This window comes from Hippoglossus hippoglossus, chromosome 22, assembly GCF_009819705.1.
Source record: "Hippoglossus hippoglossus isolate fHipHip1 chromosome 22, fHipHip1.pri, whole genome shotgun sequence".
Taxonomy (NCBI): domain Eukaryota; kingdom Metazoa; phylum Chordata; class Actinopteri; order Pleuronectiformes; family Pleuronectidae; genus Hippoglossus; species Hippoglossus hippoglossus.
Genome location: NC_047172.1, coordinates 12074281 through 12096901, shown reverse-complemented (window position 1 = coordinate 12096901; position 22621 = coordinate 12074281). Strand labels below are relative to the sequence as shown.

General features: G+C 41.6%; 1 protein-coding gene across 3 annotated transcripts in view; it reads right to left on the bottom strand.

The window, feature by feature from the left end:
* Window positions 1-22621, bottom strand: part of asap2a (ArfGAP with SH3 domain, ankyrin repeat and PH domain 2a) — a 54421-nt gene that overhangs the window by 21125 nt on the left and 10675 nt on the right. For all 3 annotated transcript variants that reach the window (XM_034576017.1, XM_034576019.1, XM_034576020.1), the window contains exons 2-4: window positions 13520-13592; window positions 6805-6950; window positions 5208-5282 (exon numbers count right to left, since the gene is read on the bottom strand). In XM_034576017.1, coding sequence (XP_034431908.1) covers window positions 5208-5282; window positions 6805-6950; window positions 13520-13592 — 294 coding nt within the window. The remainder of the gene's footprint in view (window positions 1-5207; window positions 5283-6804; window positions 6951-13519; window positions 13593-22621) is intronic.

The following is a 22621-nucleotide window of genomic DNA, read 5'->3' as shown; positions in this document are numbered from 1 at the left end:
AAAAAGTGAAAAGGTGTATTTCCCAAAATGTTGAAACTATTCCTGTAATTGACCTAATAACATAAATAAAAACAATCCTTAGTTGCAGCCGACTTTAACCCAATGAAATTCACCAAGTTAAAAGAAAACAACTAATGCAACACCTGTTTCAAAGCCAGAAAGGAATTTCAAAGGTCGAACCCACAGGTTCACAAAGATGACACCATCATGACAACTACAGGCGGATACTTTACTTTCTTACTAACTAATGAACATAGTTACTGCAAGTGTGTGTGTACGTTTGCAGGTGTGTGTTTCATCACAGTGTGAATCAGTACGCTGAATCATCCTCCTCCCAGTCGGCCCACAGCTGTCTGAGCAGGGACCTGGGTGAGGTCACATGGAAGGTTTTTCTGGAAAAGCAGGAGCGTGGCGCGATTTCTGGCAATGCTGATTCCTCATTGTCACAGGTGTGCTCTCAATAGCTGCTCGAGCAAAATGCTTGATTGAACATCATCTCTACCGCAGCGGCGCTGATTTAAGAGCGATTAGGACAAACAAAAGCAGACGTTACTGGGTGCAACTGGCTGTGTCACTCCGTACAACAACAAGAAACACAATTCAGCAACAGGAATTGTTGACTAATAACAGAGAGAAGATGCCAAGCCCAATTGCTTGCAACTCAAACAGTAATCAAGAAAACCATGATGCATTTAACTCCACTTTGTAATTAAATCCCCAAAACTACAGTGAGCACCTGCTGAAACATGGCGTCGAAATGAGATTCTGAACGCTAACAGCTTAGCACTAAGTGGTTAAGCACATTTCTGTGTTATATACGTAAAACACACACACACACACATTTCTGTTCTGCTGTAATGTGACCGTTAAGAGCAGCAGAGAGGACTGTGATGCCACTGTTGACCTCCGCTTCAAGAGCAGAGGAGTGGCGTGCTCAACCTGTCAGCTCACAGGATCACGGTCTGGTTCGCTGGGCCACGTCAAGGAGCACTCAGCCATTCACTCAACTGGCTCAAGGGGAGAAACAAACAGAAGGAACTGAGCGTAAATATATAAAAAAAATGGAGTGAAAAAAATGACCATGCGAAGAGAAAAAAGGCACAGCGAAGGAGGAAGCCGCAAAAAAACGAGCTGCAGGTCAAAAATGAAGCCAGAGAAAAAAAAGAGAGAGGGTGAATGGAAGGAAATGTCAGCGCCGGAGAGAGGAGAAAGATGGTAACAATGGCTAAAAATACCAGATGCAGGCATCGCTGGGCAAGGAAGGGCAGAGCAGAATAGGTCAAAGCACGGGGGCAGAGCACTCCCTGAGAGAGACGAGAGCTCTTAGCACCCTGTCTGAAGGAGAGAGGAGGAATGAGGAGGAATGAGGAGGAATGTCATGCCCTTGACAACGACCTGGATACACAAACTTATCACCTCTTACTTCTTACCACACATGTCCAGGAATGGCAGCTCCTGTTACACATAACTCTCACCTTCTCCCACTGCCGGACCAAATGTGCTACCTGGTCCGCAGCAATGAGGGAGTTCAGTTTGGATCAGAAGTACTCTAGTGGTATCCAGTCATGTCAATAGTCTCACTAGTATCAGGAGGTTTTGAGATATCCCTCCTCTCCCAATAGGGGTGCAACAGTACACTCAAATCACGATTTGGCATGTCCCTCAGATAAGTTGTCTATCTGTATAGCTCGATACCAGAAGTATATAAAAATGGCTGAACTTACACTTGAATCCATTATTACTGCGGTTTGTTAAAACCTAGTTCAATAACCACAGAGGCTGATGTTTTAGTCAATAGCAGAGTATGGAGTATTCAACTAAAGGAGGACCAACGTTCATCGGTGATCTGCTCAACAATCTCAAAAAGCAAGCACGCATGAGAGGTTTACGGGAGTCCGCGGCCCACTGAACCACAAAGAGGCAGGACACAGCTGGACCAACATCAGTCCAGAAGCATTAAACACAGCCCCCACCCTCCTCACACCAACACAGTAGATTATACTACAACCATCCAGACTCTGTGACTGAATGGTGATAAGCTGATATGACTCATGGTGGGTTAGAAACACAGACTGGTCAATACGCAGTGGATGAGGAGGTCCGCTGCAGGCATGACATCATGCCGCCGTCCACTCTGAAAGTCCGCTGTTAGCAGAACGTCCCCTTGGACTCAGCACTTTCCATTTTCCACTGACTGCGAGTGTGTGTGTGTGTGTGTGTGTTTATCTTCAGCAATAATACAGCTGGGTCTTCCAGGGACCCCACCCCTGCCATGTTTAGTATTTCCCTCTCAGAATAAAAGGTTATTTCCCTATCACTTAACCTGCTTTTATGTTTGCTTCACTTCATCAACACTGCACCAAGCATGGAAATTAAATGGCATGAACTGATTTTCTTTTTTACACATGAACTCCCAAACCGTGCTCTGTGGTGAGAGGAGCGTGGAGGTAGATGAGGTGGAAAATGGTGGGTTTTTAAGCTGAGTAACAGCGCGGACAGGTTGCCGGGTAGAAGCTCTCTAATCACACAGCCATTAGCGGCCGCCTCCCTCGAGGGTTACTTCATCGCACTCATTGCCAATGAAGGCACTGACAGAATATTAACAAGTTTTAAGGGAACAACGGCCACTAGAAAGCCATTAAGTCCTGAGGTAAATCAAATGAAAGGACTGGTGACTATTGTAGCTGCCACACAGATGCAGTAATTGCGGAGCTTTTCTAAGATACAAGACTGCGCCATTTACCACACTCTCCTGAAAGTATATTCCTACCTCAGGGTCCCTGCTGCAGCCTTCTATTGAGAAAAATTAGCCTTCATTTTCCATTTGTTTTCAAAATACTTCATGCATGTACAAGGATCAACACGTGTACATGGATCTGACATGTAAACATTATTTGTAAACAGAATGTTGAATCTTCCACAAATGCATATTGTCTTTAAGTATCTGGCTTTTCAGCACGTTTCATGTGGAATTTCAAACATATAATTACTCATCTGCCTTTGATCATACAAATATTTAAGTATTTAATACAAGTATTTAAAAATGAATATTCTTGTTCATGTTGCTTGAATTTTGAAAACTTCAGATTCAATGTTTTTATCCCATCATGCTTGATCAGATTTTAGGGGACTGTTGAGCTTTTTTTTCATTTTCTATAAAATTGCATTTCCCAGATAATTCATGGATCTTGATGGAAAAAGACACTTTGAGGATGGTTTAGCATTGGTCGAGGTATGCACTCCACTGACATTCTAGTTCCATACGTCAAAGTGGGTGGTGATTGGAAAACTCATTAATCAACATTTTATATTACAAATCATCATACACATAAACATTCATTTGACACCAATACTGAGACTCATTTCTCTCCATAGGCTTCTCTGATCTTTTTAATGCGTCTCTCTTATGACATCTATACGATACTTCATCATAGTCCCCGCCCTCCTCTCCCTGCAGTCTAAACAGCCCTGTCACACAGGTCTGGACTTCTTCCTGCTTCCCCCTCCTTTACCAGGTACTTCCCCTGGGAGAAGACAGGAGTGAAGGAGCAGGATAATAATAGAGGAGAAGGACAAAGATGAAGGGCAGGGGAGGGACGAGGGAAAGGCCTTGGGCTGTGGAGGTGAGCAACAGGTTGGGTAGCTGCTAACTATGACAGGAAAATCTATAACGTCTATTTCTCTACTTCCGTCTGCCTTTCACTTCTCCTCACACTGACAGTCTGGGGTTGATGGACATTACCACAGTGGAGACATTTATGAGTGTGCAAATTCTATGTGTTAGTCCTGAGGTACAAAATAGCCAGCAGCTCATTAGCCCCATGTCAGTGGGGTAATGAGAATCATTCAAGGCCTAATGAGCAATAAGTGGGTAAGTATTATAGATGTGACCGGCTGCAGAGTGAAGGGCGATGGGCACAGGCTGAAGGAAACACGGGAAAAGGAAAGTGGAGTCAAGAGAAAAGACAAGAAGACAAAGACAGGAAATCGTGGAAGAGAGAAAAGGCCGACAGGGGCCGAAAAGAAAACACTGCACTTGAGAGATGAAAAAAAAGAGCAACAGAAGAGCGAGGACAAACGGGGAGCAACAGTTCAGAGGTCGTGACACTGCCAAGTGGCCGAGGGTCATGGGGACAAATGACCGCTCTATGGCAACCGGCCTCATTACAGAGCCGGCTTAATCGCATCATACCTCAGCGAGAACCGCAGCCAATCATGTGCCTCGAGAGTGAAAGGTCACAGAGGGCCACAGACAGTAATGAGTCCTGATTGTATTATACAGAGCCACAGAGACTGTTGATGAGTGTCTGTCTGGGTTCAGTCCAGTTGGTCGACACACATGATCGCCTGACTGACTAACCAGTGTGTTGCATTAGTATAAACTATAGGTTTGTGTCTCAGCCAAAGTGTGAGAATGAGAATCAAGGAACTAAAGTTAACACTGAATGTCTGGTCTGATTTGTGATCCTTTTCACTAGTCAAATATAATATATTCTACACCATTTGATATAGAGTTCCTGACTTTGGCTTCTTTTGCCAAAAAAGAAGAACTTAACTGTAAAATTTAAACACACAACATGTTGAGCGATCACAGCCTTCAATCGAGCACAACACCCACTGTGTTGAGTCTTAACGTTGAGCATCAGATGAACAATCGAACATCTTAATAACACTCAAACCGTCACTGGGCTGAACAGCGATGGATTTTGGCAACAATTTCATCAGCTGTCGCTCTATCTCCTCAACACAGCTCTCACTTTTATGCAGCCTCAGCTTGATCAAAGCAGCTCAGTATTAACCTTGTTAACAAGATCAAAGTGCGTCAAGTGTAGCTATGATTGTCAAGTAGTTGCATCAAAACCCCCTGAACAAGCAGAATGACATCGAGGTACTGCTGGTCTCTGCTTTTTAACGTTTTCTGTGGTTCAAGGTTAAACCGCTGCCAAGAAGATTTTTTTTACTTTCAAATTACAAGCCTATTACTTAAAATGTTTTACTTATAAGATAAGTCTCACAACATGTAACATATGTGACATGTTTGTCGAAAACTGTATTGAGATATCTCCTAATTACACACATTAACATATGGTCAATTTTGAGGTCACTGATGATGCAAGCACTTGACCCGACTCAGTTCAACAAAATCTTAAAAGCACTTCCTGTTCAGTCGCAGAGTAAAACAAGACCATGCTGTTTGGTTATCTTACCCCTTTGACTCCCTTCAGATCTCCTTTCAGCAGGCTGTCCAGAGGAAAGGTGATGATGTTGTTCATGTTTTGGAACTGGAGGAGAGTGAAGACGGACGCAGAGAAGAGTTGAGAGGTTAAAATAGAGGACTTGTGTGTTGTCTATGTGAGTGTTTGTCTTTGGTGCACTTTTATTGTCGCTAAATGTTGGGCAATAAGAGGCTGAATGAAATAAATGAGCTACATAAAATGAAATGACGTCAATAACCATTACCAAAGAAATGGTGCAGAGAAGTTAATGATGCTTTGCTAAGTCTCTCTCTTACACCTTGAATGTTTGCAACAACAACATTTGCATCTTTTTAACCACTAAGAAATTGAATTTTCACTCCATTAAGGACAAATAAATGAGGAGATCTATTATGCGACACTGTGGAGGTTACTGCTGAGCTCTGCCTCTGTGTGTAAGGCTTCTATTGTTAAAGCTTTAAAAGATTACAACCAGAGGTTTAGGGCTATTTGTTTAAGCACCGCAGCACTTATGACACACGTGCACATGCAAGTTGGTGGCTCGTTTCGAAGACAACATAACCACCGTCCCTACTGTAACAAGTTTACATACATTAATGAACTTAACATAAACCTGACTGACGGTTTAACAATGCTGATAATATTACGCCACAGTCAGTATAAGACGATACTACACAGGTTATGTGAATAAACAACAGCAGTTTGTGTTTTGACTGATTTAGTTCACTCCTTAGTGTCTTTCTCATTAAAACAGTTTTTTTTAATCATAAAGCTTTTATTAACTTTGAAATGTCAGTTTTCATTTTTTCTTACAGGTAAGTATGTTTTAGATCTAACTAGAAAAGTGCTACATATATAAAACGTGTCGAGCAAATCACGCAGCAAAATCCACTCTGGGGCAGAGTTGCAGTGCTGGCAGGAGTCCAGCTCATCTAAAGGCTGCACAATGAAAACGTAGCTAAGCAAACCTTCATTTCCAGCAGGAATTGTGGATGCAGCACAAACTGTCCATGTTTAATAGGCTGACTTTATAATGTGTCTTTTCCAAATTTGTTATGAATAAAGAAACGGCCAGAAGAGTGAATGACTGAATGGTGAATTTTGCTGACTTGTATTTGAATTTTAATTGGATTACGCAAACTGCTTTTTTTCAGTTGAAGAAATATAAGTGGTGGTGCATTGTATGATTATATCTTCACATCCAGGTCCCTGGAAGCTCATATTCCCTTAAAATAAGGCGCGGAGATGGACTCAGTGTGAGTCCAAGGGCAACGGCGGACCTCACATCATGGTGTCACATTTTTGTAATAAAGCTTTGGCCTCCACACACAAACTGGCTTTAACAGGTTGAATAAGATCCAACAGTATTTGGTGTTTAAGCTACTCTGGCTCTGTCAATGGAAACCTAGAGCTACATCCTGAGGGCTTTACTCAGTGTGTTTGTTAGAGAACACACACAGCGACTCAGGGGGATTGAGACAATTAGCGACAGGATGGAAATCTTTCTCCATCCCGGAGGATTTCATCCCTCCCTACTCTATCGACCATAACGACCTACTGTATGCTTGCACACACAAAGTACACTCACCAGGTTTTTGAAAAGCGCAGTGAGCTCCTTGGTGAAGACAGAGAACTTGAGGAAGGCTGAACCGAGATCAGGATCGTCTCTGTAGACACAGTTTTCTCCAAACTTCTCCAGGGCCTGAGTGTATTGCTCCTCATTCTCCACATGGGCTGGAAAACACACACACACACAAGGGTGAGCTTTGACAGGTAGAACCAAGGTCTTTCACTCTATGATCATTACAAGTCAAAAATCAATCGCTGTGCATTAATAATAAATGGAAACCTTTCAAGCGAACAAATATGGACTTTTTAGGCTGAACCATTCTTCAATCACTGTTCAAGGTTTTCCCCGGTCCAGTGCTTTGTGGTGGTCTTAAGCCCTGTCTACTAGCGCTGCACAATCCATAATAAAAACGTGATCTTGATTCATGCCTCTATGCAATTTCATTTCAAAAGGAAAACTGTTTTGCAGCATTTTCATTAGGAACATCAGTTGCATCACAACAAGTGCTGCTACTTCCCTCAATAAATGACCACATGATACTGAGCAGCAGAAACCGGCAGCAAGGAAATAAACCTAATGGGTCAGTCAAAGATGTAAACGTAGCTTCAATCAGAGATGAGGAGCGAGCTACAGAGGTCTGCTCAATTAACTTATCTCTACACGCACATTTTCTTCGCACCAAATAAACAGAGCAACAGAGGTCTGGAGGGAGATTCAGATGTGTACAATTGAGTTACTCTTATAACATTTTCTGACATTAGCACTTTTTATTTCAGGTAAGTTGGGAGTCTCTAGACAAGGCCAGCTGAGGTGAGTTTATTAATATGGCACCATTCAGACAAAGCAATTTAAAGAGCTTTACAGAGGCAGGTTTATAGTATATATAAATAAAACTGCTGAAAATCCTTCCATTTTCTCAGTCATCACCCATAACCAAAGTCTCTGCACCAGTTGGAAACCCATAAACTAACCGTGACCAAAGTCTCCCAGCGCGTCTTAAGTCGGACTAATCTACTACGAGGTTCGGCCGAGATGATTCGACTTAATACAATTCATGCCTGACTAGACGGCTGATAGCAGCTAATGCCATTGGGACGGTGGTGGAGCGAGGGCCGGAGCACAGGGGACAGTTGCTATGACGACGTTCACCGAGAGACGTGACAGAAACGAAGGGGGTTTGTCGAGTGATAGGAGACACGAGGGAGGGACGGAAAAAGGCAAAAGAGAGGTGATGGGGGGGGGGGTCAAAATGTGAGGATACACTAAAAGACTCCTGCAGCTATATCATGAGTCGGCTGTTCTGGAACAAACACACACACAGACAGACACACACACACACACAGACACACACAGGTAGATTAAAAAGCAGCCAGACACAGATTCTCAGATGTGGCAGGTTTATAAATGAAGCCGGATCATGTCTCAGCAGCAGAGATATCCATCATGTTATTAAAAGGGGAAAGCTGAGGGCCTCTGAGTCACTACCTGCAGACCTCCTCACATCAGACAAATCTAATTTAAGTCTCCAAACATCAACTGAAGCAATAGGTGAGCTGGATGATAAGGCTCCAATGAAACTCTGTGCACAAAGAGCCTTTGGTATCATGTGCCTAAGACTGCCGATTTTTTCCCCCTCATCACAACTAGAAATAAGAGAAACCAAGTCATTTTATTCTATTAAAAAACATATTATAGTAGTAAGGAAAATACCCAATGTCGAGTACCCAGAACCAGCAAGCTGCATATTTTGTCTGACCAAAATTAGAAATCTTCAGGTATATTAAACCAGACTGTCACATTTGATTAGATCTTTCTTTGCTGAATTAGTTAAAATTAATTTAAATAATCGTCTGTTAACAAACAAATAATATTATTTAAGCAAAAAAAACAAAAAAAACACCCTGTTATAATTACATATTACATTTTTAAAAAAGAAGAAATAATTAGTCAATACATTTTCAAATAAAAAAATCCAATCTCTTTTGAGTTTGTTTTTCTCGCTCTTCTCAAATCGGACTCTGGACCAATGTGACGGGTGTATTTCACTCGTTTGTGGCTCAAAGCAGTGAGATGGGACATATGAGAGATCGACTTCAATCATCGTCAAGTGTCAGACACCGACCCTCACCACACACCCACAGTCCACTGTTTACACATCAGCTCCCACTGTTTGGCTGTGGCTCGGAGCCAACAGGGCGGCGGCCTGCTGTTGTTTTTGAAGTGGCACAAAAGAGTCCTCAGCTCTGCTTTTCAAGACTGATAAACAGCACAACCACCCCCCTGGGCTGCTCAGTGAGTACATGCATATTTGCTGTAACAGGACCTAAACACATCACACATGCAGCTTATAGTACGGAGCAGCTTTGAACCTTTAAAGGTTTATATGATGCGCTGTGGTAGTTTATGAGAGTCGAGAAAGGGAAAGGAAACAGGAAACGTTGAGGTCCTATATCACATCATATATAGAAGCACATTATCACCACATTTTGAGATAATGCTACGCAAAACCAAACATCATTGCAAAGCTCTGTTTTCACTTTTTGTTCATCTCCAACCCCAGATCCCTTTAAGCAGTTGCATGTACAAAGCTTAACCTCATAACTGCTACACCAGCAGAGTCCGACTGGATTCTTAGCTCGGTTTTAAACGTAAGAAGATCATCGGAGGTGAAACCTACATATGATTTAAGTACCAACTTAAAAAGCAGAAAGTCCTGCTGCTTAACTGCTGTCACAGATTTCACAAGCAAATGCGTGATTGTCATGAAATTTTGCCCAGATCTGCTGCCTTCAAGGAAATGAAGGTGGCAGAGAAAGAGAATGATTATTTTTGCTTGACTTCTGGAAACAATGACCTTGTGTTTACTGGAGGACAGAGACATAACACTGTCAAACACATAAACACACTTATTTACTCCAAACTACGCGAACTGCTAATACCCAGTTGTGCACAACATTCTTTGACGTATCGCCTACCGTCTCTCTCACACACACACACACACACGTAGAGGCGTCTGTTGGGGATTATCTAACATCCCAAAGGCCTGTTTTGCAACTTCTTCCATCTGACACACACACACAACACACAACACACACACACACACACACACAGTTTAATCACCAGGTAGCAGACTGGCCTCTGCTTCCTCTCTCCGTCTCTCCCACACTCATTCCCTCGCACATGGCGTCATCGGTCCTGGTCAGCCGACGCTCCGACACTCACTAAAACAATGTCCAGCCGACCTCAGATCTATTTCATATCTCTCTGAACACTCTGTGAAAACAACTCTGGACTCCGTGTCCACTTGGCAATATGGCCACCGGCCGACTGAGAGAAGGGAGGGTTAGTTTGAGATTGATACCAAGGTCATATCTGTAAATATGAAACATAAGTCAGTTATATTAGCAAAGCATAACGACAGGAAACAGCAGGAAACTGTTAGCCTGGCTCTGTGCGGAGCTTAACCAGCAGAACGCTCCTTTGATCCAAATCAAAGAAACAAGATATAACATTAATTAAAGAGATTTAGAAGTGCTAGTCAATTATTAAAAATTATCGTTTATTAATCGTAATCAAGCAAAAGTTTGAAATAATCGTGATATTGATTTTTAAGTCATATCGCCCAGCCCTAACGCTAAGCTAAGCTAACCGTCTCCAGGTAGTAGTGCATGAGTGGTGTCTAACTTTTTATTTAACCTTCTGAAGATAAGCAAATAAGCTTATTTTCTAAAATATTGTCTAAAATTACTAATTGAATACAAATAGAGGTGGTTCTGTGTTTCATTTCATTAAACCTTTTCTGTGTTCTTCCTCCTTTACTTCACCGTCCCCTCAGGGTTTTTCCCTCCGACATCCATCCAGTGTAATTACATTAGCACTTGTGGGATTCTCATTTTCTTGGTTATTAAGACAGAAATTCTTGCGGCATTTGCAGCAGCGAAATGGAGGACATGGTCATTCCAGAAGCCATCGAATTCAGTTTTTTCCTAAAGCAACAAGAGGTGAGTGCAGCATTATTCAGACACACCATCCAGCTATCCTGCCTACCAATAGGTGTGATAGCATGAACACGGTGTTCACTCGTCTGCCTTGGGTCATTATCTGTTCAGCAGCTTTGGCAGGTCTGTCCTGGTGGCTGTGCTTGATCAGCTCCAGCTTCTTCAGGGGTTTGAGATGCTGCTGCTGGTTTATTCATCAAAACCCTTCTCGCTGACAAACCTGACAGGCTCCTGCAGCAACTCAGGGCTCTCTCACTCGCCTATAAGATTCACCTGGATCACCCTTTCTCACCCACGTCTCTCAACTCACCTGTTTTCCTTCTCTCTGGTTTAAGCCATAGACTGTATGCAAAGCAGCGCAGGTATTAATTGCTCAGCCTCTCAGGTTCACACTAACATGGCAGTCTTGTTTAGCTTTCCTCATCACACTTCCAGTTTCACTATCGCCCGTTCTATCCTCCTCCTTCTCCGCTTCCTCCTCATCATTTCCTTTTTTCCAAAAATATCCCTGCAGGTTCATGAGAATGACAGCCAGTGACACTAGAAGAATATTGTCTGTGTATTGATGCAGTCAGCGTCGAGGCTCCCTGTGTGTATCTCATTATTCAGGCTCTATCCCAGCATCCTCTCTGGAGAACATTAAGACTACTCTGTGCGTTCACTCTCTTTCTCAGATGGCAGAGATTCTTGGCTTTTAAATAATGCAGCACGATTGTTAACGTGCATGTCAGTATTTTCAGTTGATGCATGTTGTCAGTTAATTTTCGTAGTGCAACTTGGCTGTATTTCGATATTTGGATTACGATTTTAGTTTTTTTCAATTTGGTTGTCCTCTTCCCTTATATTTGCTTTAAGAACCACAACAGTGTGTTTGCAAGATTCAGCTCTTAAACTACAAATGAACAGCATCTTTCACATTTTAACAAACCACTTCAAGTGCCAGACATTTTATATGTAGTTTGCTTGTTGATTGACTTGCAATGTCTAAACTGCATCAACTCTGATATCTTATTAGCAAATGAAATGCATATAGACGATGTCTGAAATGATTGGAAAATATCTTAAAAACAGCCGCACTGTTACCTATTTCAGGTTACTTGATGAATACATTTCTAATATTCACTCTCCTTGTAGCCCTGATTTGGTCTCCACCAGTTCCTGTGGGGTATACCTGGCTCTTTAGCTGCTAAATACTACACTACAATTGCCAACTTTGTCTGTGTACCATTTGGTGCAGTGAGGTGCAATGCTGAAAACAACTGCCTGATGTGATGGTGACCACAACACTATGAGAGCACTGAGAGTGAAAGAACAGTAGAGTTCAGGGTCACAAAGCCAAAACTAGCTAATAATTCTCGATTAGTAAGATCAGCTACTATAACATTACACAGTTATTTGATCAATTATTAATACAAGAACATTGATTCATGCACCCTTAAGTACACAATATCTAAGACAAATGGTGTAAAATAGCAGACTCTTCTCTATATAGGACCCTCATTATTCTTTTTCATTCATATTTAAGTCTGTATCTTGCTCTAGAGAAGCAAAGTCATCTAGGTTAAATACAAAACAGATGAGACTTGGCAGCGTTTCCATAATAACTGTTGTTAACAAAAAGTGACCCAGGTTACAGTGAGTTTCTCTTGGTAGACCTGTAAATAACAGCTTTGTGGCTTTTCCACAGACTAAACACTGTTTGTACTGTAAACACTGACAGAAATCTGGACAAGTCTCGGGTTTCAAGGCAAAAGGGCTGGTTTTCTTCCTCCTGGGTTTTCCAGCAGCAGATTATCTTGTTCATTATGAAAACAAAACTCAGCTACCTCTCATTCTTAAACATGTGCGTCCTGCTGCACTAAGCACACACATTCAAATGAAGGCAATGTATCGACAATGGTGGTATTCATTTTGGCAGCTGAACAGTGTGAGAAAACCAAACAGGTTAATCTTCTACATACACTACTGAGTCGATACCCAAACAATATCCCACTGAGAGTCTGGCCACTGAGAGCCTACGTGTATAGGACATATGTGTAAATGCATGTTCAGTAGTGAGGTGAAGTGAGAACACAAGTGTGTGTCCATGCCTCAGCACCCACACACAAACACAGTGGGTGCCCCTCCCCAGCTGTTCCTCTGGGGGTCTGGATCAGGCAGCTGTCCCTCTGGCCTGAACAGAGCCCACTCTGTTCTGAAAAAGACATGCTCAGCACATTGTTCAGAGGTCTCTCTCCCTCTCTCTCTCTTTCTCTCTTTCTCTCTCTCTCAGCGGGGTACTGTCAGGCAGGCCAAACAAAAGACACTGGAAACACCCAACACTGGCACAGCCAGCCACAATGAGCATGGTAATAACACACAGTCAGACAGAAGCAGAAAAAATACACTCCCTTCCCCTCCCTTAGAGACGGTGAAACAAAGGCTCTGCAGATGTAATTAATAATTATTTACATGTTCAACCTATTTTGCAATATTTGTGGATTAAACTAATAATGCTGGGATTAATGGAAAGAGAAAAACATTCAGAGACACCACAGCTCATGGGATTTCAAATTGCTTGCTTTATGTAAAAAAATAAACATTCTTCATTGTTTTTAAAAGCAAAGAGGAAAACATTATCAAAATAAATAAACAAAACATCAAATGGGCCAACAGCTGGGTTGTAATGGGACTGAGCTTGAAATGTCTCTTAAGGTTTCTGGCTAAAGTGCGAATGTAAAGACAGGAGGACTCACCCAGACCAGACGTGTAGATGGCTTTCACAGACTTCTTCATCTTGTACAGAACACTGCGGTCCACATCCAGAGCCTGACCAGACAAACAGAGGGAGACAGGGAGATGAAGAATCGGATAAAATCATTCAAGCACCAGATAGTCCAATTACTGTCAGTCAAATGTGAATATACTTTATGGGTAGTGATGAATTTAGAAGTGTACGACTGCTGCCTGTACAACTGCAGTGCAGATAAATGAATAGAAACTGCGTCATAGTGCAAAATATTATCAATGGGCATACTCCAGAAAATTTCACAGACAGCAAAGGTCCATATTCAGCAAATAAAAGCGCAGCCAGTGTGAGTGTTCATGTGAAGTACCTCAATGAAGCCATAAGTTGTTACTAACATTGTATTTATATTGTCAATTGTTGTATTCAGGTTTTTTTGTTTAGTTTGAAGATTTTATTGTTAAAGTTTGTCGTTTCAAGTTTGTGTTGACATAGTAATGCTAATTTATTTTTCTTTCTTGTTGTACTTGTCTAATATTCTTTCTGACTCAAGATTCAAAGAGCTCAAACCTCAATGCTGAGCTTCATATAGAAGTGCACTAAATACCAGACACTCAAATCTATTCTTATATGACAGCCCTGCAGTCACATCTCAGTATTTGTAAACTGTCCATAAACTGTCAGCAAGAGATTGATTGAACTCTTTTGTAATGATTGTGTTGAAGCTGAAATATATTATATTGTGTGGTGTTCCTGTTATTTTGTCCACACCCATTATAGGTGTCTGCATGTAGAAGATATAGTTTGTGTGTTGTCTCTTTGCAATCTCTCCACTCTGGCTGCATCTAATGCATTATTCAAGGCAAAGCTAAGAATAGACCAGAGCTCCCATGTCAGTCATTATGTTAGTATCTGTGTATGTCTATAAGTGTGTGTGTATGTCTATACGTGTGTGTGTGTCAGTGTAATAGCTTGTGGGACAGGACCAGTGAAAATCTGAGGTCCCTTACATGAAGAGCAATGTTCGTGAGTTGTATATCTGCACAAGAAAACCCCCACACACACACACACACACACACACACACACACACACACACACACACACACACACACACACACACACACACACACACACACACACACACACACACACACACACACACACACACACACACACACACCTATGAATACCAAGCCACAAACGCACAAGCACACGCACACGCACACAGACATGTCTGCATTAATCTCAGACCCACACAGGAACCAAGACAAACACCAGAAAGTCCAGCGCAGACAATGCACCACTATATCAGCGTTGAGTGAGGGAGTCTCTTGAGATCAGGGGGATTTTGGGGAAATTAGCTTTTAGGGACTTTATTATGAACGTCCACCCAACCGGGTCAAAGTCAGACGCCACTTTCCCCCCCGCTGCTCCCCATCTGAGTGACACATATCAAATCTCCCAGACCCTCTGAAAACAAAAACACACAATGGCTCCCATTCAGCTTCTATATACACACACACCAACACTGTACACTAGAACCAGACCGATGGCAAATGCTGATATAAGGTAAACGAGAAAACACAAATACAACCAAATACATAGAACTTGAATCAAGAAAATAAACAAATGAACATCTTTTCTGCATCGTTTATTGTGTAAAAATATCGCTGCATATCAGCAAACACACACACACACACACACACACACACAATCTCTTTCCAGCACAAGATATGATGACAAAACTTATTAAATCCATAAATCTGTGCTGTTTTAATATCGAGGCTTTGAGCGATTTTCTATTGGAAAGTGGTGGAACTGCTCAGCACTTATTTCCCCCAGCGTCATATTTCTGTCACATGCACGCACACACACGCACAAAGGCAGAAGTGACTTTGAAGGGTAAGTGACAGATAAATGAAGTGTAACTGGTAGCTTTAGAGACACAGTTCTCAGAGAAATGACAAAACCTGTCACGATGAGCTCTTTCACTATCAGCAGTGGCTCTCAGGGGCGACCTATGACTTGTAAAAGATAGCTTGTTGAGGCATACAGTTACACTGACTGAACAGAATAAGATCATCTAAATGATGAGGAATGAAGGATCTGATCAAACTAAAACCATATTCATCAAGATTTAACATCTGTTTTAATGGATCATTCATGCATGTTTCTCCACCAGCCACTGTCTAATTTATACTGGAACAGACCTGAACTAAGCAGTGAGTGTAACACAAAAGCTACTTGTTCCTCTGTGTTGAAGGAAGACTTTCAGTGCTGTAGTTCTAGTTCCCTCCGCTCCTGTTAAATGACTCATCTGCTACTGTCCCATTAGTTGTGTCTGGCCCAGACAGACTCTCTGACTGTAGCACAGGCCCCACACAGCTATGCACATGTATGCATACCCTTAAACAGGTAAAAACAAAAGGTAGAGACAAAGAGTGAGGGCAGTAGGTCCTTTACAAAACCACACTCATCTCTCTGTGTCTACACCGCAAAACCAATCCACCCACACAAAGACTTTGAAAAAGGGTAACTGGAGACGACCACCATTTTTTTTAGCAAAACTGATATCCCCTTTGGTTTGTACATTAAATCTAATGTCGTAGTACTGAGAGCAAAAGCAATAAAAGCATTTCTGCTGGTATCTGAGCTGGTGAGCTCGACAGGAGAGGTATATTAATTTCCTGTTCATCAGTCTCTATGCAGCAGCCTATGATCGTAGTGTAGCTGGGCCAACGCAAGTAAAGATTAATGTAATAAGGGACAAATGTGCCAGTAATTTTCTCGATTAATCCCTTAATCTGTTTTTCTAAACAATGTCAGGAAACAGTGAAGCCAGTCTTAATTTCCACAGCTCGAGGTAGTAGTGGCTTTAAAAATTCCTAGAAGCAGAAAAAAAAGCTATATAGATTTTTTTAGGAGTTTTTATTAGAATGATTAGTCCATTATCAAAATAGTAATACCTCAGCAAACACCCAAACGTAAAAATGGAAAATACAGTAAAAACAATGAATAAGTTCAGACACAATGCGAAATTTTAAAGTTTGATGTAATTCAGTTTATTTATAAGAAAATCACTTGCATGCTAAACTCTCCCTAAACTACACCAGTCGTCTGTGTGCGTATTTTAAAACAAGCCTATCAAAAGCTTTTAAACTGCTGCCGTTTATTAATTGGCGATCTGATGGTGTGCGAATGCGTTCCGGCAGAGACGATATGAGGTCAAACACGGGTGAGCTACTGAAGTTAAAAGTGCAAAGAATCAATTAGACACCAGACACGCTAAATCAGCTATAACGTGATGAGACTTCCTGTTGGTTGTTGTCTGAGCTTAATTGTCTTCTTGTAGTTAAAGGAAGTATTACTGCTGAGTTGAATACCTTTATCACTATCTGCACACGGTGACAACATGGCACTCTACATGGCTCTCTGGCAGTAGCATGAATGTTTCTGTGATGGAAAACAAGCCTAACAGATAAGAGATTTATAGCAATCTGTTCACATTTCTGTAGCATATGTTGCATCATCACAGTCAGATGGCAGCTACTGACAGTGTTCGCCTAAACAGCTTTATTTTATTAGAGCTTATAGTACTTATATTACAGCTAATTATAATTAAATATGCTCGGTTTAAACCGATCAAATGATCAAAATAAGCTTTGTGAACCGAAATGACACGTCAATGTTGAGAAAATTGTATTGAATACATTTGCATCTCATTTTTTACTTGTATTATTCCCTTTTATTTAAGATTATTCTAACACAAGTCTCTTTGTATTGTCTTTTACTCATCTTTGTATTATTCACATTTTAAAATATTTTTCTTCATGATATATGCAGTCACAATCTTTATTTCTTATGGATATGTGTAATTAATTCATTTTATGCAATTATTACTATTACTATTATTATTACTATTACTAAAATGTATGTTTTACCTGTTAAAATATTTTCTCTTTTGTTTGCGTTATTACTTTATTAAAAACATATTGTTGAAAAAAAAATAATGTAATAATATCTGCACCTCCAAAAATTACAGCACCAGACAAGTTACAAAAAGTAGCCTATCACACATTTTACTTTATGTTGTGGCATTTAAAGCCCAATCAATATTGGATTGTTGAGGCTGGTATGATACTGGTATTTAGAAGAAAAATGCAATAATTATACCCATGAACAAGCTTTTCTAATGAGCTCTCGTCATTTTTTCTAACAATTTCAACAAAAAAATAAAGTGAAAAGGATATTTTGGAAATTGGAACTTGTCACTACCAACGTATTTTTGGCTCTGTACTTCTGTTTGTTATAATTCATCAGTGGAAACCTACAGACATATCTGCAACCAACTAATGTGGCTGCAAGCATCACACGCACATTGACTTGGACATCACAGCTCCAACCAGCCCAAAGTCCCTCTCTCAGACACACACACACACACAATCAGGCAGTATCACGCTCCAGCAGACCCTTTCAATCTACAGAGAGTGGTCTGCCCGGGAACGGGGGGGAAAACAAGAGAGGGGGACAGCCAGGCGGGGTAATAAACCAGCTGAACACAACAAATGCATAGCCCTAAATCACTCACACACTCTCTCACACACACACACAGGACCCTTAAATCACTTTCACACATTTCCACTGCTCTCCAGGGTTGACTCTACACTGAGCACCAGGCCACCTTTTGTGCGAGCCCTCTTGTTTGCAGCACAGGCCGCTCTAAAATTAGACACTTTTAACCCAAAAAGAAGTATTCAGAGCGAGAGGGGAATTCCAGTGCTGTGTAGCGCAGGATCAGAGCTAAATCCCCTCACAATAGGCCTGGCCTCTGAGCCTGGAGCTGCTTCACAAGCACACTTCATAAGACATTATTGCGATGTCAGCACTTTTCTTCTCCTAATAGCGGCTCACGGTACAGTGGCTCTTTTCTCCCTCCCGTGCTGACCCCAGTGGACTGAGCAAGAGGAGGAGAAAACCCACAAACTGAATTGAATTAGTCCTCTTAATGTATGACATCGTCATCGTCATCATCATCATCATTGTGATTACAATCGGGCACCATCTGCTGCAGCCCGTCTATCACAACACTGCTGGGTCAGGGAGGTCGTTGCCACGGCGATCTGTTCATTTATGTTACTGAATTGTAGAGTAACGTGTGTCAGGTTACCAATCTCTGAAAGTGCAGTGCAGATAGATAATATCTAATGTGTGTGTTCAGAGATGGAGAGAGAGGGAAAGAAGATACTGTGAGTTTAACTAATGTTGAGGATGTTCAGAGAACAGGATGATAATTTGAGAGGATGAATAAAATGTGAACCAAGAAAAGGAATAAAGAAAAGTAAAGGAGAGTGGATCCTGCAGATTTCCCTCCCTTAGTGTTCACAGCCACTTCCTGTCGGCAGTGACCACAAGTAACTTTGGGAAGGAAAACACAGTGTAAAACAGGAAACCAACTCCTGAATGAGCGAGTATTTTTGACTGCTGTCATTGCGAAAAAAGCTAAGCTGAGTGAGCGTTCAACTCCAAGCACCCACACCAGATCTACTACGTCCATCGTGCTTGGATCAGCATTTGCCAGATTCTTCAAAACCAAAACAAGGAGGGGAAATTTGCAAAGGAGGTTCACACAGAGGTTTCTTTAAAAACAGCAACTGTCCTCAGTAAAACACTGAAGTCCCTTCATACGGCCACAACCGAAGAAGAATGCGAAGTTAATCTTGAATACCAAACAAGGTAGGGTTATAACCTTTCAGAGAAAAAAGAAAAGTGGACTATTTTTGGATTGTGATACACTGGCATAACAATCCATTCACTGACCATGTAGTAGTACCTCTCCATTGCCTTGTTAAAATGCAGGTGGGATGAATTAGATAACCATGTGTCTTAGGCTATTAAACTGCTAAATACAATGATTAATGGCTTCTTTATAAAAAGGTCAGAAAAAACACCTGACAAAATGCCACTGCAAACCCACAGCATCCTGCTTTTAATGCTAATGCTGACGCAACAATATAATGATGAGCCAACATACAGTTCCCCTCCAGTCCAGAAGGTGATGGTATTACCAGAAGCATATACAACAAGGCTGACATATAAAGCGGACATGCGGGGCAGACATGATCATTTCTGCAACACTGTAAAACATGGAGGAGATTCAAGTCAATCACTGCCTCGAATATTAGGAAATTCAGTCAATGTCGGAAAAGAGACAAGCTTTAGTAGCAATGGCTTCAAAATGCCTGAAATGCAAGAACAACATGATCAGCTGAAGCTCAAAACCTCAAAGTTCCTACAAAGGTTCCTATTTCTGGGGGGAAGTTCCCAAAGTCAAAATGCGGCTATAATAACCTTTATTTGTAGAGCACTTTTCTTAAAAGTTACAAATTGAATAGATAGAGAAAGGACAGAAACAACAATAAAACAATACATTATATAAAATACCATAATATTTCAATTCAAGGTATTAAAGATATTCAGTGTATTTTAAAAGGAAAGAAGAGCAGAAAGAAGCTAGGACCACCAATCTTTTGTTCTTTGTCCTTCACAAGCCATAATCACAAATTCAAATCTTTTCCATTCCTAATTGACAATGGGTCGTTCTAAGCAACTCGTGAGTCTAGTATCTAAGCTGGTGTTAAGACAAAAAGAGCTCACTCCACACAGCGGGACTGAGGGGGGGGGCAAGACGCCCCGGGCCACAACAGAAGTGAGTTCAGCTAACGAGCCTGTTTAATCTCAGCGCTCTCTAACATCGTCCTCCGCTGTCTGAAGAAGAAAGACATTCCTGGATGATTGCATGCTGCACTGACTGACAGACAAGGCAGAGACCCAGCCCCATTGTTCCTGCTGACCAGCTATCTGCTGATGACAGCATGTCTGCTTAGCAAGACGCTTTCCCGCTTTTCGCAGAGGCCCCTTCAAAAAACACACACGCATTCAATTTTAACAATCCAAGAAATCCCCCATGTCTGCAGTATTACTGTTGTCATCACCACACACTTCTTTAAATCTCTTTCATACACACACAAACACACACACAAACACACTCCAGTGTTTTTTCTAATCCTCCCTGACCCTTTAATCCATCCCTCTGCGACAGTCATGTGAGGAAACAATCTGCCACATACGATGAAAATCAGACATAAGAAGGCGGTTGCCTTGGATGTAATCACCCAATTTATTTGGTTCACGTGTGGGTACAGTATCTGTGCAGCTGGCAACGTGTTGTAATCCATGTTTCATTGAGGTAACAGATGTTACACGATGAAAAACAAACTTTACTCCAGAGAGAACTTCTAAGCTCTCGTATAACTTCCACACACACTCATAAAAAGCCCTGGTTTTGAAGTGAAAATCAAGGGGAAGATTTGACATCTTGTTATTTCACCACTGTGCCGTGGTAAGCCCACAGTGTTCGGAGAAGCAGTACGATGTGAAACCAGATCTCTCGCTGAGACAGATGTAATCGATTTTCCTCTTTGATCAACTTTCAGATCAGTAACGGCAAATGGCAGTGGCACGTTCAGAATATCACTCAGTATTACAGATGAGCTGTGATCACTAAAACCAAATCACATGTGAATAAATGTGACCAGTGGCAGTAAATCAGTACATGATGATGAGTTTTTGTTTTTTTAGCAATTCCGATGTCAGTGTGCTTCAAACATGTTTGTGGAATTGTCAACCAGCAACTAAAAACCCATCCTCAGGCTCATTATTTCAACTTGGGTCATTACCAGGAAATATTTACATGCTCCAATGTTCAGAAAAATCATCACTTTGCTCATACTGTCCATTGCAGCAGCTCCTTTTCTCAGACTCTAAATTAGTCTGGATAATTGACCTGAGCCTGTCGGGACCCAACTGTAAGGGTTCTGGGCTACCTACCTACTAAACCATCAGGAAACCATGTGACATCACAATGCTTCAACCGGACTATTGACGAGGGAAATTTTCTTTTCACTTGGACTTGCTTTGCAGACTTTTAAATACACAGGAAACCTTTATAACCCACTGGAAGAAAGAAAAAGTCAAAAAGCATCATTTGTCTTCTTTAAAGACAGAGCCCGTCACTGAACTGTGAAGGTGGGTTATCCTATCGCCTGCTTCCTGTCCTCTTCCAACACAGCAGCACATGGCATCCTTTTTTAGGTGTTAACAGAGAGGACACATAATACCAGAATAAAATGGTGTAATGACATGCTGGTGTGAAATGTTGATGTCCAAAACCACAACTCCTAAATGGCTGACAACAGTTATGCGAGGTCACCTGTGAGCAATCTGCGGAGACTTTCCCTGTAGAAAAATAAATAAAACATCATATCATTAGAAGGCAGTCTCGTCCTCCACATTGCAGACACACGTCAGCTTTTCTGCAAGTGTGGCATTAAAAGCAGCCGCCACGTCCGGCAGCTCTCAGCCAGACACAAAGCTGCTGTCTACAGCTCCACATGTGCCACACGAGAAGGGCACTCGCTCTGCCTTGACATCCACAGAGAAAAAGGCTGTGACTCATTCAAAACATGTGTCAAAAATACAGAACAGTTGAGCCCCGCAGGCATATAAGAGAAGACAGATAGTCATCGAGGAAGTTATATTTTAGCCTCATCTATTTAAGGCGCCACCACTTAAAGACTGAGAGATTTTGAAACCAGTCTATGCAGCCAAAACTACAAACCCACTATAAGAAAAATCAGTCCAAAGTCATCTTTAGAAGTGTTTCATTCACAACTTCTCTCCACGCTGAGTCAGTTAAGTCAATATTTGGATAGAGGTGGGTTCCATTCAGGCGACCGCTAACGGCCCATGGCTGCAGGGTTTCTCTGTGCTCTCAGACAGCTGAGATGTGTGTAGTCAACCGGCCCCGAGGCAGCATGGAAAACTCCAGCATGCAAGTTCAGTGCAAGTGTGAGAAGGAAAGAGTGGGCACGGGGGAGTGTGCTTATTGCACAAGCTCATTAATACTTGAGCTGATGCAATGTACACTGCACCACAAAGCTGGGAAAGCTGTACTAGTAGTGTTAGTGGTCAAATGTGTTGTAGCAACATCCACACAAATATGTTTTAGTTTTAAATGCGCTGTATTTTTTATGTCTGCCGTCCACTGAGTTT